Source organism: Megalops cyprinoides, chromosome 6, assembly GCF_013368585.1.
Source record: "Megalops cyprinoides isolate fMegCyp1 chromosome 6, fMegCyp1.pri, whole genome shotgun sequence".
In the NCBI taxonomy this organism is placed as follows: domain Eukaryota; kingdom Metazoa; phylum Chordata; class Actinopteri; order Elopiformes; family Megalopidae; genus Megalops; species Megalops cyprinoides.
The window spans coordinates 29,141,228-29,161,906 of NC_050588.1; the positions used below are offsets into that span (position 1 = coordinate 29,141,228).

At 38.1% G+C, this 20,679-nt stretch overlaps 1 protein-coding gene across 2 annotated transcripts in view; it reads left to right on the top strand.

The window, feature by feature from the left end:
* LOC118779140 (metabotropic glutamate receptor 7) overlaps positions 1-18,407 on the top strand; it is a 172,456-nt gene extending 154,049 nt beyond the window's left edge. The window contains exons 9-10 of one of the 2 annotated variants that reach the window (XM_036531063.1): positions 9,020-9,266; positions 17,929-18,407. In XM_036531063.1, coding sequence (XP_036386956.1) covers positions 9,020-9,266; positions 17,929-17,978 — 297 coding nt within the window. In that variant the 3' untranslated portion in view covers positions 17,979-18,407. Of the gene's footprint in view, positions 1-9,019; positions 9,267-10,974; positions 11,001-17,928 lie in introns of those variants that run through there. The other variant, XM_036531064.1, reaches the window with a different exon arrangement.
* Positions 18,408-20,679: the final 2,272 nt, after the last annotated feature.

The window sequence follows — 20,679 nt, forward strand, 5'->3', positions numbered from 1 at the left end:
GTGTGTTTGTGGCTGATCCTCATCTCTGCCTAGGTGTCTTTCCTTTCCTTGAAGTGGCCTACTTTCCAGCAGGCTGGAGAAGTGTGCGTCTGCACCACTGCACTGGGAAATGTTGCCACTGAAGGGTTCTGACAGCAACTCTTTAGCTCCGGGAGACCTTGAGGCTGTTTTTCATTAGCCGCAGTAAATGCAGACACTGGCATACAGATTACATGCGCAGAAATATCACCGATACCAGCAGAGCAAGAGGTCATGAATCCTCTGATTCTCCTTTTCTTTACAGTGCTGTTTGGTGCTATGTGAACAGTGTCAACCCCTTGTCTAAGAACGCATCTGGCCCCCTGACCCCCCCCTTTCTCCACGCTTCAGTGCTTAGACAAGGGAGAACCACAGCTGAGGGGTCTGAGACTCAGCCCTTTGACCTATATGTAGGGAGGCTGTTGTGCCACATCTGTATCATGCTTATTCCATATGGAAAATATATACTGTAGTATATACTGAAATGTGCTTCTCACTGCTGTCATTCTACCGGTGTTTCCAGAAAGTAAATAACTGCCAAACTATTGTTCAGAATGATGGAGAGAGCATCGTTTTCTGGAAGCAGGAGATCGGTTTCTTGCTACAAGGGGCTCTTATTACTCAGAATAATGTGGAGTATATTAGATATATTAGGCTGATTTAGAAAATATGTACTGTATACTTTAAATTGGAAAGAGGAGGAAATTGGCAAGTTACTGAAGGCACCTGTAACAGTATTACACTCAACCCATCTCCTTTGTTGTAACAGTTATTTACAACGGAAATACTTTTTTACACTTGTGCCACTTATATACAGCAGCTCTTTCGCTACAGTGTATCAGCCTTAAAGTGGGCCATACCCAGGAGATGAGAGAGTGCAAGAGTGGGAGAAAGATAATATGTGCTTACCCAGGCCCTGAAGACAGTTATGATTACACATTCTAAGTAATACTATAATGATGGGAAATACTTTAATTAGTACCTTATAAACACTGCTTTCACAAGATTTCTCGTTGCTGCCACTGGCATGTCACAATAAATAGCTCAAAGGGAGACTTTGAAGAATTCTGCTTTCAATATGTGAATGCTCAGAGGGTACAATTTACAGTGCACAGAAGTCAAAGGGCCTGCATAATGAAATATATATTGAGTGGATAGTGTTTATCATGACAGAGTACTTAAAGGGTGTGATGTGTCATAGTTTTACAAGAACATTTTTCACATTTGTTTTTCGTTTTGGAAAAAGTCAGGTGAACTTTAGACCAGAAAAACACTGGCGTACTTGCAGCCTTTTTGCACATGACATTTGAATTCCAGCCTGTGATCATCTGATGTGTCACTTCAGTGCACCTAAGTCCAAAAATATACTCCATATGGGTCAAATGTTCTATGTTTTCTGCCTTAGAGATACTTGAATTGCTTTATGGATTAAAAATTACTGTTCTCCAAACTGCATATCAGCTCACACAAAGTAGATGTTTTTTGTTTAAAAATGGGACTACAGGGAATCAGAAAACAATTTAGTAGCATTTAGTCTCAATTTATAAATACACACTTTGATTATTTTTGGCTCAGCAGTGTGCAGAATTCTCTAATATATACAATATGAGAAGAGTTTTGAAATGAATTAGAAAGAAAGAAGGAAAGAGATACAAGAAACAACTAATTTAATTTGCAGAACTCATGTGAATGCAGAATGAGCAGAATGAATTTGTAAAACACAGTTTTTTTGTACATTTAAATGAACAAACAAGTACAATGTAGCATTTAGTTTTGGTCTATGACTCAGCCATTCAGGCCGCCCCCCACACACACACTTAGGAGGAAAACCAATATGTTGCATTGCTCAGCAGGGTTTTAAATCTCTGTCAATGACAGGAGTTAAAAAATCACAATTTGTGAAAAACACATCTAGATGTCTGACACAGGTTTGGCATGTGACAACAAGTAGCTTCATGTTGGACCTTAGCTAGCTAGCTGCTTCAGCAGAAATACATATTTGCAAATAACATTAGATAGCTGGCTAGTAATATCAAACAATACAGCAAATTGGAAAATTGATTACAAAATAAATATCATAAATAAACCAGAACTCTCAGAAACACACACACACGGATGACCAGAAGTGGGGGCAATTTGCTAGCTGTTCCCTGCTTGGATGGGGTCAAGAGATATGCATTTAAAATAGTTGCATCTTCAAAATAAATAAGTATATAAACACATAAAGGAATGATCATCCTCTGACACAAATCATACTAACTTTGGACCAGCCTCTGTAACAAATCAGAGAAAATCCATGAAGCAGTATCTCATTAAAGAGTTCATCATAGAAAGTATGTTATCAACTTTCAAACTCTAAAAGGGAAGGAAGATTGGTTACTACAAATGTGCTGTATGTTTAATTGGCTACACATGTATAAGGCTTATATCTACAGAATTTCAAAAGGCCTTTGGTTTGAAAGAGCAGCTTTTCACAAAACGTTGAAAAATTAATAGGTGCATACAATAATTGAAATGTTATTGAAAATTTTCTGTTTACTAGATGCAAACATGCACCCAGGCTTTTTGTCTATCTGCTGCTGATATTGATGTTCAAGCAACAACTGTGTGATGATAATTTATTGCATATGCCTAAAGACAAGCATATCATTTTAGTGAGAACATTTGTCTGTTACACTAGTTAATAAAGTGCACAAAATTGCATACAATTCTGCTTCTATCCATGCAAGTATATAGTATCAATCATCATGTAATTAACAGATTGTACATATAGAAACAGCTTAGTCCTAGTCATACTTTGGATTGTTTGAAAAAAGTTAATACCTTCTGGGACCTGAATATTCATGTGACATTTCAAACTACCTTATTGAAAATTGTAACATATACACACAATATAAATGCTACATAAATTAAATGAAGATTATATACTGCCTTGTATGGGACTATATGATTATGTACATATACCATTGAATATATTTAACAGTACATGTAAGACTAATTCATATTGTGTGATAACATATACATAGAATTACTTACGTCAACTGACAATTGCAATTTTGTGTGCCTGCCATATATGACACATAAGTATTTGTTACAGTTATTTGTTGTATCTCCACATTTTTGGTAAGGACTGATTTTTAATATGTATTTGCTGACCCACTTTCTAATGCCTTTGGTCCCACTTGTAAAACATTAGCTTGCTTCAGTTGTCTCCTTTGGATACAGTTTGACCCAGATTATATCTTGTTTAAAGTGCAGACCTTAAGCCATCTATGCTGGAGGCCACCTTACATTTGGCTAAAACTGATCTGTCCTGCCTGTTTAACAACAGTTACTGTTGGGTTTGTCTGGAATCATTGGAATCAGCTCACGTAAGTCTTATAAAACAAAGTATTGTCATTTACAGACATACAATTAATGTGTGTAAGGAGAAGAGGTAGCCCTATTAGAATTCATAACCTTTCAAGAAAATCCAGCACATTTCATTTAGATAAGTGTGAAGAGCTGCCCATGTTAATTAAATGCATTAGTGAATATAAAAACAGGTGGAGAACAGTGAAAATTAATGTTTTTTTTTTCTTTTTTTTCCTATTTTCTCCCCAATTTGGAATGGCCAACTCCCTGAATTCTGGAATGTCCAATTTGTCATCATCGATGTTTGGTCCCATTGCACAACCCCCACTGTCAATAGGAAGAGCGTGGACAAGCATGTGCCCTCCTCCGAGACACATGATGTCAGCCGCTGCTTCTTTTCACACTGCGGTCCACAAGCTAAGCTAGCACAGAGACAGGAGGAAGTCATTTCGTATGCAGCTTTGGTACATCAACCACAGGCACCCGATTAACCAGCAGGGGCCACTGTTGCTAATGGAACCGATGGCCCTGCCGACATACCCACCCCTATCCCCAGTGGAACGAAGCCAATGTGTTCTGCCTGTGAGCTCCCGGTCACTGTTGGCTAGTGACACGGTCGGAAACGAACACGGGCCGTAGCACTCAGTCTACACTCAGAATGAGTGCTTTTACCGACTGAGCCACTCAGGAGCCCCTTTTTTCTTTTTCTCTATCATATGCAGTGGTTTTAGCTGACAATATCTGGCCTCATGCAATTAAAATCCAACTCTTTGGCCATATGCTGACTTAATTTACTGTATATGCTAAGGAGGACAGGTGGTTGTATATCAGAAAGAAAACTATACACTGTAGCATCAATACATCAGATATACAGAATCATTTCTTTACTTTGTTGCCAACCTAGAAATCAAATCTGTCTTTTGGGTGGGGATAACACAAACAATATACTGTACGTGTAATGCTATGCAAGATAAGGAGACTTACCTGTCTTCAAGTGGTTGGTGGCTTAGATAATCACATTATAAAATGGACTTAATCATTGCCTATCATGCCATTTAGTTTATAAGTTAAACTATGATTAAAATGTATTATTTTAACTATTTAACATTGAATACTTTTTTATGCTTGCCTCCCTTTTTTATTACTGACTTTGGAATTGCCAATATTCTGCATACCAGTCTAAGATCAGAATTAAATGCTTAACTTAACCAATGCTATCAAATATCTACATATTAGGGTATGGATTCCTCTAAACAGGATTCTGAAATAAATTATGAAACAATGTCTGGAACTTAAAAAAAATAAAGCTTTTAGATCAAGGGAGCAGTAGAGGTATGGGGGTGGGGCCAAGGTATTTTATTTGTATGCAAAGTTACAATGCCTTGGAGAAATGTACAGGAAAAAATAGGGAGCAGAAGACAATTTTAATCATATATAATGAGGCAGAGAATATGCCGGCAAAATTAAAATTAACCAAGGGAGAGAAATTACTGAGAGACAAAGCCAGAAAAAGGTCATTTCAAAGAGTGAACTATAAATATGAATGAAATACAAAGTCTTTGATGAAAAAGGAAAGATGAAAAACAATACTTATTTCAAGTTTATAATAAATGGTTAACACACTCATGTAATTACATTATCAGTTCCATGTCTACATACTGTTCATTGTCTCTGTAACTACACATTATTATATAGCATTATGGAAAAATAATTAGCATTTTATGCATTTACATTTGCTATTTCATGGAAACTATTCCATCCCCCAAGCCTGCCTTATCAGTTTATTCTGGGAAAATGTAATTAATTTTAAGGCCAAATTTCTTAGATAAATGCATCAGAAATCATACTGTTTTAGTGTATTATTATTATTATTTAACCTACAGTGAAGGAAACCCCATAGATATTATGCTCAGCTCTGGTCTCTTACAACCAGCATGACTCCTAGCAACTTTCATTCAGCAACTTTTTTCCAATTAATATTCATAGATGCTGCAGTACATTCATTCACAGTACACCCACACCAATGGGAGATTTTTTCAGGGTTTGTTAAAATACAGTTGCATTCCATTAGAGTCAGTAGTGTCTTCTAAACTGGCCCCATTATTTCTACATGATTTTTTCCCACATCTGCACTGTTGCCCAGCTCAGTGCAATTTTTGTTGCTTCCCTTGCTAATTTCTACCCTTCCATAGCAGTCCATCAGTTGACTCTAAGTTGGCTGCACCCAAAAATTGGGTACCCTCACAATTAGGATATGGAAAATAATCTGACAATTGCAACTGTTATAAACAAATAATGGTAGGTAAGTTTTGGTTTGGAATTCCTGAAAGGGTGTAAGAATACCTGCTTTTCTTCTTTTTTAATTGGACTCAGACCAGAAGGAATATTCACCGGGGTGATTATTCTTCATCTTTTCAGACTACAGAAGCCCCATTATTTTTCATGAGTTTAGCCTAGTTGTGTGCATGCAGGAGGAAATGGCTGCAGATGTAACAATTAGCTTCCAATAAGTCGGTGAGGAAAAAAAAAAACAGTCACCTGTGCAGTCACCTAATCCTGCCATAATTTGTCATCTGAGTGAATTGCTTAAACATGGTGAGAGCTGCCCATGGGAATAGTGACACTGTTTCATCCTTACACTAAATGTCTAATATCAGCCAAATGCTGAATTTGTGAAGGTGTTCCAAAATCAAAAGCAAATAAAAAAAAAATAGATGGAAACCAAAACATACTGTGACTTTTGTGATCTTCTGAAAGTGTAAGATGTATGCCACTGGGCTTAATAAATATCGATTCTACTCTTTATGTTCCATTAGGCATGAGATGAAAAACATAATCTCAAATTTGACAAACATTGATAAAATACTTTGTGACCCAGAGAACATACTACAAAATCAACTTACCACCTGACTTCGATTAAGACTGGCTAGACTTTGGGTGCTTGGATACTAGTCGGGTAAGATCTTAAGTGTACCACAACCTTCACCATAAACTTATTGTACATTGAACAGTAGTGTGTTTGTCCATTACTGAAACTGGAACTTATCTCTTGGCCTTGGAGTTTTTCTTATAGCAGCCTTGTGGTGATATGGCAAAAGCAGAAGGAAAAACATTCTTATGGGTGTAGTTTTTGAGGGTTATGTTTCAATGCAAGTAAATAAAAGATGGCTGAGTTTATTTTAGAACCACTTTATTGAGCCCTTTTCCTCAATGATTCAACATTTTTAAACATTTGCACAATGCATTTTTCAAAACGCATAATAATCTGCAAACTTTAAAAAATGGATTTAGGTGATTAACAACTACAAAAAAAGATCATGAACTGAGATTAGAGAGGATAAATTTGATAAGGGTAAACAGATACTCTGCTAGTATATTTAGGCATGTACTTTAGAGCCCGTAATCTGAAGTGTCATCACTTTATCTGCGGTTATCGGAAGCATACAAGTCTCCCTGTGCCTTTATCTAATGAGATAAGCATCTTGTCTTTATTATGTCTCACTTGTGAGGGAGTGCTCATTGCCTTGTATGTAAATGAGAGATGCGGGCATATACAGACACTGAACAGACAAGAATTGATACAATGATGCACTATAGATACTACGGCTGTTTCGCCCGTTTTTGAGCAAACATCCCTCAAATGTATACACACGTGGAAAGAAATCATATTTATCAATCGCAGGGCCCTGTGGTTTTGCAATTCACAATGAACTGTCACTTGCCTGCGACTTTGACCCATTGATTGTGATTTATGAATCCTACAACACACGTTGATGTTTGTGTTTCTTTCAGTCCCAAATCTAACCAGCTGCTTTAGTGAATTCACTCCTGAGATTTCACCATAAGCTTTAACTAATCATAGTCATTTTAAGTTGCACAGACAAATGTAACAAAATATCGCAATATCAAATTTTAATTAAAACTCACTGAGTATAATATTAATATTAATAATTAATATTTTCCCCCAAAATAATGTCAGTGAATTTTAACTAGCTTTACATGTTCAGTGCATTACTCTTAAATGTTGTTTGCATGTTTATAACCACTTGAACTGGACATGGCACCAGCATGTGACACCACTGTTAGGTGAAAAAGACAGCAGAAAGGCTGAATTTGTATTGTACTGCCACTATTCACTTTATTAAGCAGAGAAACCTTGTTCAATCGTGTTACTTTTTTTTCATTTCCATCCAGCATTATTTCTCAAGGGAATATAGTTTTGCAATACATTTATATCATGAACTCCATTTTGTGAAACATATCATGAATTGGGTCTATTGCCTCACGCCTAGTTAAAACAGACTTGTTTTCAATCTGAGCAGTAAGGAGAAGTACCCACACCTAGGTTTCAGTGAAATGATGGGGCGATGGGCTGGAATTATCAAGCGGTGAACAATGCCAAATTGCTGCTTCTTTGATCTGCATTCAGTTTCTATGTTTTGTCCTTTGTTTCGGCAGTAGAATTGTCCTTGACTCTACAGCACTTTAGCACATTTTCATTATTTGTGGATCATTGTAAGAAATAATTAAAATGAAGACTGCGTAATGTGAACCAGGGGAACAAATAATTTTAAATTAGTTTAATAGTTAGTTTAAATTATTTTAATAGTCCACTTTGTGAGGGCAAGAGGGATACTTCAAAGAGGGGTGTATGCCATTGTTTTGTGCATTGTCATATTTGTTTAATATTACTGTTTCTATCTTTAGATAGGTACTGGTGTTATCAAAGGCACATGTGTCAAACCTGTAGCTATACATCGCTGTAGCTGCAATGGTTTTATAACATCACAGGACAATAGAGTAGCATTAACTTGCTGACATGTGCAATAATCAATGAAGCGAAGGTATTTAGCCTCTGTATCTGCTCATGGAACTGACAGAGGGCACACTTTATTGAGAGAAGGCGGCATTGGATAGTGCTGGACAGTGCTCGATCTGTTGGTGGCCAGTTTATATGGGGTGTAATCTGACCATATTGAGGATTGAAAATGTGTAACCTCAGCATCCCACCTCAAAAGTTCCTGAAAATTTCTGTTAGTCTGCTGCCTCTCAGCTACAGCTCTGTAGGCCCTTGTATTTGTATCAGATTGGATATTGGTCAGATACAACATTTATAAAGGAGGCCAGAGGTGTGGAAAGCTGTGTTCAGTGTGGTAAAAACACACTGTGTAGAAAGCATGAAGGGCAGACTTAGCAAACTGATCTGTCAATGTTTCCTACTTTTGCTACAACCTGAATAAACCTTTTCAAGAGGTTAGATGTTTTAACTCTCAATGACCTATAACTAAGTACCTTTGTGCTCAGAAAAAGAAAAAAAAACCCAGCATAGAGATATAGATAGATTATCACTGTCTTTGTAGTTGTATTGATATTATTTCTTTTGCAGTATGGCTTTCAATTTCTGCATATACTCAATAACATTCAGCGTGTGAATTCTTCACTCTATGTGCCATATTAAATGTGTGACTGAAGAATACAAAAAACATACATAAACAGAAGGCCCAATAGTGGTGGGACTTCCATCAGGCATCCCACTGCAGGGTACCATGAGAGAGACCATACTTTTGAGACTTTTTGATAATGGCTGTCAGAGCCCTTGACTGAATGCTTGCTCTAACAGACTCCCAACCCAATTTTGTGTTTTCAGTTGTACATCCAGACCACTACCCTCACCATCTCCATGAACCTCAGCGCTTCTGTGGCACTGGGAATGCTCTACATGCCCAAGGTGTACGTCATCATCTTCCATCCAGAGCTCAACGTGCAGAAGAGGAAGCGCAGCTTCAAGGCTGTGGTGACTGCGGCCACCATGTCCTCGCGGCTCTCCCACAAGCCCAGCGACCGGCCCAATGGCGAGGCTAAGACAGAGCTCTGCGAAAATGTGGATCCCAACAGTAAGCATTGATGGGCTTCTCCCAAACTCTTATTCCTCTCTCTCTCTCTCTCACACACACACACACACGTTCTGCATGTTTGTTTTTCTTTGTTATTCGTTTTATTTTTGACTGTTGTATGACCCCCACAAATCACACAGCACACATAAGTTGTTGGGTGCAGGTGTATGGAATTCAGCTGTTACAATTATTTGGTCATTATAATCATTCTCGTTTCATGTCCATCTCATATATGAGATTTTTTTATTTTCATTTCAGTAGCTTGTGCAATTCCATTGTCTATACTTATATTACAATCATTGTAGAATGGTTAATATTTGTAGTATTTTACAATACTGGGTCCCTGGGTTTTACATAATTTACTCGATAGGGAGGATATCCAGTCTCTCTCCACTAGATCTGGACTTATGAAGCTGGTATTGGTGGCTCAGAGCTAAGAGTGATGTAAACCCTTGAACTGCAAGATTGAGTCAGATCATAGATTTCTGAAAAAGGAAAAAGGTTCCTTGAAAGAAAATACCTGACCACAAACTCCAAAACATCAGAGAGAAGACAGGCTTAGGTGTCACCAATGTTCTAGTCCTTTGTTTAGTATGACATTCAGATTTGGCTTTCATTGTACAGATAATACATTGCAATAAATGCTTGCTTGCTGTAAGGCTATTCAGAGGGACTGCACCACACCCACCCTACTCTACTGTCACAATGGAATGAATTAAACAGGTGCATAAAAACGTGGAGGCTAATCTTCCAGGTTTTTCATGCATGTTTTTTTTCTTTCGGCTGCACTGTAGAGTGCATCAAGGGTCAACTCACAGGAAAAAAAAAAAGAATGAAATAGAAAAACAAACTGGCAAATGTACCAAGCATGTTATGGTCTGTTGCTTCTGGCATTAACAAGTGTCTGCTGTTGATGAGCTCGTCTCTTGGAGTTTGCTGATAAAGTCGCCACATTTGCACTTGGGTGACTTTAAAAGCTGCACTGAATCACGCCTGAATATGTAATTATTTTTCTACTAGATAAAAACTTCTCTTGTTTATGTGCTATATCACATTAAATATTTGGACACGCTCCAGTTACTCCTGGCCAGGTTCGAGCTGTGCACAGCACTGATCAGACACGAAACTGTTCCGGGCACTAACAGACAGAATCATCCATACACACGGCACACTGCACCTGTTGCTTTGCCCTTCTGCTTGTTCTAGCATGAATTACACTATGACAGAGTGCAATGTGTGAGCAGACAATGCTACTATTGAAACATAGCATTACATGGGAAACGGTGAATACAGCGCATGCCCTGGGTGGTGAGGTGTGGATCTACATGGCAATTAGGTCAAATGAAAATGATAGGTTGCACAATACATACTAATAAGTTATGTGTTATCCATGCTAGGTATTGACTTTAATGTATGTATGTGTACAGCATACAAGGTTGAGACCCGCACTGCAGGGTATAGTTTTTTCGGGCTAAGAAGAATGTGCAGCCTCCTATCATTTTCTATAGACCCAACTATCACAGCACATCAGCCAAATGTTAACTGTTCTGCTAAACACCACAAGGGGTCCACACAGATGGACCAAAAAATGAATGTGAAAATTCAAATTACATGGATATGTGATCGAATGATGAGTTCTATATTTCTCCCTTTGGTCGTGACAGCCAACTCACCCCAAGATGTTTTTTTTTTTTTTTTCTCCCAACAGGCTAATTCTCATAATTTATCAGAGGTAAGACCAAATTAATCTTTTACTTTTTTTGGTTATGACCTTGTTCCATTTCTTGAAGGCTGGGAGAGAGGAGGACGTGAACAAAATAGTAATGAGACTTTACAGCTGTTTAATAATGCCTCAGAAGCCCCCATTTGCTGAGATTTCACAGAGGACAAAAAGAGTATGGGAGTTGGACATGGCCACTCGTTTGAATGTGCATGCATGCACAGAATTTTGTGCGTGTGCTGAATTACCAAAATGCAGCGTAATTCAGGATAGTAAAAAAAAAATTTGGTATAATCACAATGGCATATTTTCTGAAAGACAAAACATTCAGCAAAGCTAAAAACTTTGCCACACACAAATCAACTGTTCCGTCAGGACTCAAGACAGCTTGGCACCTGAGATATCAAAAACAGTAGTCTGTTTGACCAGAGTATTACGCTGTATTACTTATTTTCCAGGCAGATGCCTTTATCGAGATTGCCTTTTTCAGGTTAACCATTTAGATTTAACTGAAGTTATTCAGGTTAAGAGCTTTGTTGGTAGAATAACAGTGTCGTCCCCAGGAATCAAACCTGAAGCCTTGTTGCAAACTACTTCACACTACGACCTGATAATCTGTAAAACTGGGTTGGAATCTCAATATGTAGCGTCAAGAGCCTGCTGAGTGCTTTCTAGGGTCCTTCCTCGTGTATCTCAGGGCTGAAGTTTCCAGAGGCTACATTTTGACACAACACCTCTCTCCCAAACCAGGGGGAGTTCCAGGCAGTCCCAAGGACTCCAGAGCATAATAAGCGTGGAATGGCAGGAGCTGAAACTACCATTTTATTAACTGCGCTTCTCCTCCTGATGCCCATTTGCACCTGAAAATCCAAAGCAGTTAGCACCTTATGGGATAATGGAATACAAGGAAGAATGTGCCGGGGCTGTTGCCATGAAAGACAGCCTGACACAGAGATTTAGTCAAGGGGCCGTGCCTTGACTGCCTGGGGTACTTTCTCCACAGGCAAAAATAAAAAAAAAGGGGAGGGGGGAATTTATTATCCATAATTTAGTGATTAATATCCTCTGTGCGGCATCTTATTTTCCATCAAGGTGACTGATGGAGAACCGACTGCCTGGTGATCACACTGTGTGCGCCAGTGTTTCTAATGACGATGCTGTGGACGTTCCCTGAAGGACGTGCTGCCAAACACCCCTGGATACTGCATGCTTTATAATAGCTAGCATGTAGTATGCTTTCTCTTGCTTTCATTTCTCCAGCCATCCCCTCTGGACCAATTTTGCCATTCTATGCATTATGCATACCTTCCATATTAAAAATACATTTGCAATATTTATGCTCTTGCTTTCTATGAATATAGGAGGGACCAGTCAGCATTTGATTTGAATTAGTTAATGCTGCAGTGCAGATGCTGTATTTAGATGTTATCCTGTAAGCATTGTATTGATTTAGATTTAGACTGACTGACCTAAACATCAAAGTAGAAATTTTAATTGGGAAACCAATTAAAATGGAAAGAAGAAGAACAATCATACATGGAATTACAACTTATGACCAGCACATACAATAATTTTACTTATTTCCCCATTTATAGATGTTTGAAGAATGTAATTAGTACCTATGTACAGTGCCATTTTGTATTAAATGTTTATAAAACTTCATTGGAGACGGATTCTCATTGGCAAAGATGAACTCTGGGATTTTTTCTTTGAAATGGAATACTTCGTCTACAACCAAAAGGTAGTGATTAATGTTTAGAAACTAACTCTACATTGGTATTCAGTTATAAATAAGGAAAGGAGAAGAAGAAAGCATTAAAAGAAAAAAACTCAATAGCAACACCTCTTGACTGTGGATTATGAATCGTCAAATAACTCCTTAAAGGTGAAATATTTCAATTGAGTGAAGTCACCACAGGAGTAAAGGTTCTTTATCTAGTCTACATTACTGACTGTTGTCACTTTCAAAATTTGGAATGTCTTATTTGAAAGGGCTGAAAAATGATTATCGAGGTGAAGGCTAACCATGTTAAAAGAATGGTCTTTGGTATGTGTCCAGGTGAGATGCTGTGAATACATAAAAATAAAAGAAGGTTCTTAAAGATTTGCTATAAACCCAGGATCTATTGTAGGACATTCACAGAGAAATGTGTTCATTAAAGAAATCGCAAAGACAAACACATGACTTCAGTGTGTACTACCACTAGAAAAATGTGTTTTTAATACAGCCCGATCTCTGCATAGTATCTAAACAGTTAGTAGAAGAAAGATTTCTGTTTTCCTTTAAATGGAAATTCTACTACCAATTAACTCTACTTATAATTGTGGTCATGTGAATTATACATGGGAAAGTAGAATCCAAATATATCTGGGAGAATCACTTTATGGCTCCTGCCATTATAATCATGGTCAACAATACAATGGGGCATTAGCACCAGGGGTGAACACGTGTCTGTGTGAGCACACACCTCGACAGAGTGAACGTCTGCAGCTGTCATAGTCCTGGGGCAGAATTCCTTGAGTGGGACAGTTACGCAAGACCGTGCTATTGTCCAAAATAGCTCCCGGTGGAACAACGCGTCACCTACATCACTCAGCAGCTGTCTCTTTAGCTTCATCTCGGCTCTTGCACCTTTTGAACCACAGGAGAAACGGCATGTAGAAAAAGGAACGGCATTGCATGTCTGAGCATTTCTGAACTCTGGAGGACAGAGCCCCCGGAGGACACCGCCTGTGCCGGAGGACTGATCATCAGATGAAAATTTGAAGGATATTCATTTTTAATTTGGGTGATGAATATCATTTGATCAGTTCAGACTAGGACATGTACCACAGATTTTAGGTTTTGAAAAAAATGCAGACCTACACAGTGTCTGTCTGATGAGTCACCTTTTAATTTTCATTAAATCAATTCTTGCACTCTCCCTCATATATCGCTTGAATAGTTTATGCTTGGTTGTCATGCGCCTTAACAAATTCAAATGTAGAATTGACCGTGCTTCTACAACAAACCCAGTCCAGGCTTAGTGTAGGTCTGCCATGAGTGTGAGACCAAGAGGACAAGGGTAGCTGGAAGGGTCATCCTATACCTCGGTCCCCATGCAGTATAATTGTTTTCAGCTGTCCACAGTTGGCACCAGATTGGCAGCTTCTCCATAACCCCCCTGTGGATTAAATCAGAGAGAGAAGAGGCCCATTAAGAAATTTATAGTGCAACTTACTTTAAGGATGTGGTGCCTGGGGTCAGCGGGGGAGATAATGGCTTTTCTGAAGATTCATTAGGTGCAGAAATGTCGAATTGCTGCTGTGGTTTGTCACGCACCAGGGCTGCCAAACGAAATGAGATCTTTAACAGGGGTCAGCTTTTAGAGTCTGTCTTTCTTCTATTTCCCAAATGAAACCTCTACTGGAAAAGAAACCCAGGCATTGAAAGCATGGTCTTTTATTTGTTTTCTTGGTCCTGGCCTCCTGCTGGGGGATGTGAATTGAAGGTATGAAGGTGATGGGACCAGTTGAGGCATTTTAGCATCCTTATTAACAAAAACCTGCTGAGATCCTGATGTAATTGAGATCAAGCTTGCAGTGGAAACTCATTACTACCACAGCATGGCTGTAGCACAAAAGTGCTCTGTGCATTGCTGGAGTATCTTTATGGCGTCTCGTTACTGAGAGAAACACATTTCCCATCTCCCATGAGTTTCTTCCCTTTTTGATTGTTACACGTCTGAGTCAAGTTCCCACTTTCAACAAGGCTTTTACCCACTGGCTTTTCTAATATCTATCGAGGGTAGAGCAAAGATGGTTCAAAATAACATTTACTTACCCTTTAAGTGACATTTATTTGTAAGATGAAATGCAGAACTCATACATTACTATTGTGTCACTTTACACAATGACCTTTAATTTAAAGATTTGAAATGACTTCTGTCCTTTGAAAAACACCTTATCTGACTCAGGAAAAAAAACAAGATAATTGCAGACATAAGTCTGGTAGTTGCAGAGAGACTACATAAATACATGGTAATAAAAGGTCTTTCTGTTCTTTTATGCTTAAGGGTTTTAAGTACTGCATTTGCCTGAAAGTGAATCCAGTTAATGTGCAATAGCAGCATATTACCGAGATTAATGCACACCTTATTTTGTCTTTAACATCAATCAATTATGGTTCCAGTAACCTAACTCTATTGAAACTGTATAGTATAGTGGCTAACACGAAATAAAGCAATTGGAAACTATCCATCTAAGTTGACACACTTATGTTCTATTGTGCTGGAAGTCACTCTGGATACGAGTGTCAGTGCTCAATGAATGTAATGTAATGTAATGTAATCTTAAAATAGTTTCTTGGGTCTTCCTGTTGTTCTTGAGTGCTGAAAATCCTCTGTGATCAAGGTGTGTGAAGTCAGTGATGTCCGTGGCAGTGTCAGATAGGCAGAGGCACACAAGGGGCATCGATTCACTCTGGAAGGAAGGCAGATATGGGACAGGGGACCCAGAGCCACTTATAGGCAGATAACTAACACGGGGACAGCAGATCTCTCTCACAAGCCCCCAGTGGATCCCCTGGGAGGCTTTTTTTCCCCTGATATAAAAAATTCGCAAAGCTGGTGTTTGGCAGTGTCACAAGTGTAGTAAGTGGGCTGGGGCTGAAATTGTACTTGAACACAAAGTTAATCATGGAGAAAGATGAGCTCTGGAAGTCCAGAGACAGCTGTGTTGTGCTGTGTCATGCCATGCTGTGAGTGTTCTCCCATTTTCTAGCAGCACCAGTGTGTTGGCAATGCACAATCAGGAACTATTGCTGGGAAACCCTAGGTGACTCTCTTCGCTATTTTACTTTGTGTGTGCGTGTGCGTGCGTGCGTGTGTGTGTGTGTGTGTTTGTGGGGGGGATTCAAGAAGTTGAATATTCAGGAATTCATGTTTTATTCAAGCTTTACTGTAGTTCATATGCATTAGTGATTTATTTATTTGTATTTATTTGTTCTGGTGTTTGTGTATTTGCAAAGATTGAGACCTGTAAATAATTAATTTGCCATCATCTAAGGGAAAGCATTTCTTTCACCACTCTTTTCTCTCAGCTTCTGGTATTCCTTTCCCTCAGTGCATATCACCATAGGGACCAAGGCAACTTACCCCTCAGTTTCTTTTCCAGCATTTCATTAGACCACACACATTCATGCCTCACCTAAAATGCTTGAACAAAACACAAACACAACAAAAAGATGGACTCAATGATTAGCATGTACATCCATTGATTAAAAAAAATCACCGTAAGTGACTGGTTTAACCTACAAGGAACTAAGACATGTCTGAATGTAAAGATGCTTTATACTGTACATGCATTAAGTTTTGTCGTTATTAGAGAATATTATAAGAAAAGTGTAATGATAACATTTCATTCCTATTTTGTAAATAGATGTGTTATATGTATTTTGTTTATCCAGTCAAATAAATTAAATCTAGTGTTTTTCTAGTTTGTCTAGTAGGTACACAGATCATATAGTAGAGCGTATTTATTTGCCGTATTTCCATGACTACCAGACAGCAATGTGGAAGAAAACTTATTGACAGTATAAAGCATTGTTATATAAAGCACTGATAATGCTTTATTTGAAAATGTGATCAGGGACTGAGGTTTTCAGTATATCTTCATCAGCTCTTTCATGGCCATGTGCAAAAAAGTAATAGATATATATCAGATATACACTGATAGATGTAATGCAACTTTGGTCACCTAGCAAAGCAAGCAAATTTGACACTCTCAAAAAGCCTGTTATTCAACATGTAACAGGAAGCATTGTCATATTGGGACTGAACATCTAACCACATAACTGGATTTTTGAAATAGTTTATTCTTTTCCTCTTTTTTTTCACCAGCTTTAGAATCATAAATTTCATCTTGCTGCAGCAACCTGTACACTTACACATAAGCCCTAGGTATAGGAATGCAATTCTCCAATACACTCACATCCCCACAGCAATATTTTTTACTGTAGAGCATCACAGTGAAGTTAATGTCCATTTGAGCATAGGTATGTTTCCATTAATGCCATCTTAGTGGTTCATAGACCCCTGACAACTCACAGGGTGCCTGAGAGTGGCAAGACAAGGAAACCCTGCTGACAAATTCACCCCTACCCCTGTGGAATGAAGCTAGTTTGTCTGGCTGTTGTTTATACCAAGTCAATGGAAGCCCAGGGCAAGGGCACCTTAGCTGACTGAGCCATGCGGGAGCTATGGGTTTATGACTTTAAGTGAAGAAAACATTTGAAAATCCATCAAGCCTTTGTGATTGAAATAAATGCTGGAGGCCCAGTAGGAATTTAAAATATAAGCATCCTACTAAGCGTCCTTTCAGTTCAAATGGCTCACATCAGTTTTTTTTGCAAAATTTCTTGTGAAACTTCTCGTGATATGTGTTGTAACATCAAGTGTGTCAGCTATTCACACAATGATAAATAGACATTCATGAATATGCTTACAGAGCACTTGTTTAAATGTTATGGTGTAGCATCAACAGAGTTCTGCTATGTTATGATAAAATGAAACATGATATGTTTTTTTTTTCCTTATTGGAATCATAAAGAGCTCTTATGAAAATCTGGGAAAAATGTAATGCCCACTTAGGTTACATTATTGAATAATTCTGATATTCTGCAAAGGAGAGCAATCAAAATTGCCAGTTGAATCTAACACTTGTGCATGTCCTGTATAATTCCGCATCATCATTTGTCCATCCTATGTCAAAGACTAAAAATTTCTCAAACCATGTGGATGTTGTGTATTGTATCATGAATGTAATTTTTGAGTGTAGCATGGTAGATGTACACCTAAACAGTCAAACCCCACACATGCACAAATCGCCTTAATGGGCATTTCAACTTTTTACAGCTGTGTAAAAAAACCTTTTCTATCATCTTTGGTCCTTTCCTCACCTCAGGTCCAGCTGCAAAGAAAAAGTATGTGAGCTACAACGACCTGGTGATCTAAAAGGGCTCCATCACCGGACGGAAGTGATCGATGAGGAAGCTTGGTCTCCTGCCCCTTTGGCAAAAAGAGGAAAAAGGTCATTAGTGTCCCTGCTCTGTACTGCCTGCTTACCCCTTTCACAAGGGTGGGCTCCTGAGTTTTTTCTGTTATCAGAAGATATCGACAGATGTTTCCACACAGTTAAGGCAAAGAACACTAAAGATACTCAATCTGAAAAAAAAGAATAAAATGACGAAACCATCTAAAATTGCCATTCGTTGTTAAATAAAAAAAGAGAGTGGGATGCTGCCATGGGACACTAGCCCAGGCCTGTTAGTTTACAGACATGCCCTGACTCCTCAGGGTTGCCCCAGGGTGAGCCCTTTGTGCTGAAAATCTCACTGGACAGTCTCTTCACCAATGGCGTGATTCTAGAGGTGCGATGCAGCAGAGGACCATCTCGAGGGGCTGTTTCTTGTCTTTATATGTACTTCCAAATTGCAAGTTTTCCAAAATTCCTGTAAAAGTTTGTGAGATTTCTTTTGCCATACATGTTAACCTTTGTTGTTGATTTCTTTTTTTTTGTTTCGTTTTCTTGCTTCTTGGATGCACATAATATTAAAGCCATATTCTTCTCTATGAGATAATCATGGATTGAATTCCTACTTAATTGTACTTGGTTCCTGAGTAACAAGTTTATTTCATTTTAACTCCCCCAATCTGTATGTAAATTTGTTCCACATGGTAGTTCCACATGTTTTAAATGTTTTGAATATTCTGTAAGGGTCCATTGACCACAAACTGTGTTTTCAGTGACTGCAAGAAAGCTCCAGTCCATGTACAGTTGGGCTTAGATTAACCCCAGTGACCGGTGGTATTCCAGATGTAACAAGGTGTTCACGTAGCAGTTGTCAATGCATGCCTGATATGTTTGATGTTAAAAAAGAAAATCAAAGAAACTAAATGTTTTACAAAAAAGGCTGTAACACCAGCCTGCTCTGGATGAATTCTATGACTCTTACTTTTGTTTTTTCTTCTGCATTCATTTTTTTTTTGGATACTTACCTACTCAAAGCAGAATATGGCTTTAATTTGTCTTGGAGTTTTCTTGCCCCGCAATTATGGACAAATTGTGAAAAAGGATAAATACGTATTGAAAAAATACAAAAAAAAATTAAAAAGCATGTATGTTTTATACTGTTTGTACTAAGTATATTCATGTTGCCCTTGCTGCTTATGTGCCAATATTGTGGGAGACATTTACGTTTGGCCACTCATGCAAGTTATACTGTGGTGTTGTCCAAGAATGTATCAACATGAAATAAAACCATTTGGTTATCTTTTTTTTATTCCCTGAAAAAGTATAAACACATTTATTTGTGTGTGTTTGTGAACTTAAGGCATTCCAATGTAAAAGTAAATCAACATTTACAATCAGTTTTACTAGTGTGCCAAAGAAATTAATAGCATTATAACACATATCAGTGTTAAATTCCATTCAGTGCACAAGTACAATTCGGACTGAATTACATAACATAAATACAATACAATAATGTATCAAGAAGGTAAGAGACTCAATTGGTGTACAATAATCTATTTTTGAGTGTTACTGGATACTGGCATTTGAGCCTTAGTAGGCAACATTCGAGCACAGAAGTCTAGACTGTAGAGGGAATATTTCTCTCCAGAGGGTACACCTGGGATAGGCCTAGTGAGTAAGTCAGCGATGACAGCAGCATGTGAAAAAAGAAAGAAACGTGAGAAGGAAATTTCTATCCTGCATCAGAGATGTACTGAATGCTGCCAGTCCTTGTACCAAATGGTGCTGAAATTGAGACGTGATCCAAACAGTACCTCACAGTGAGAGACGGGAAAGAAAAATAAAGAATAAATTGGCTCCTAGGTTCCAACGTGTAAACCAATATACAGTAATGCTTAGTTTTTATCTGTCTGTTCATGTTTAAGGATTACATCCCCTGTGGAACTTGCACAATTGCATGAATATTATCAAATAATGTATCACAGATTTCTAAGAGGTACAATTGGATACTTGTGCTAATTCATCTTTCTCTTTAACCTCTCAATATTTTCATTATCACAAGTCTTATCCCAACACTTTCAGTATACTTAAAGTAAGCTGTAATCATGGTGTTCAGTTCTCAGTCTCACGCAGTACATTAAATTCTAGCAGCTGCTTTTCCTCAAACTGTATGAAGATGTATAACATTTATCTCTGCATATTGAATACAAATATGAAGAAAGACATTCATGGAATTAATCTGGAATTCATTTGGCATAAGTACCACATTCAAGGGTACAACAGTAGCCTCTGTCCTGCTGTAGGATTTGAACTCACTATATTCTGCTTGAGTTTTTACAAATGGCCTCTGTCACTCCTTGAAGCAAGCCACAACCACCCACTTCAAATCAAATCAACTCAGAGAGGTCATTTGTGGTAAATCATTACATTTGACAGCTTTGTATTTTCTTTTTCTGAGGTGTCACAAAAATATTTGTCTGTTCTCTTCAATAATAACTTGAAGACATTATCACTGCTTATCAGCCTTAATGGCAACTGTTTATAAAGTTCATATGCTAACAGAAATGATTCAGATGGATTTACAAATCAAACCAAGCACCAAAGACAACTGTCTGGCAAAGGTTTGATTCCAGATAACAGACAATAGCCCCCCTCGCAAAAAAATAATAAATAAATTAACAA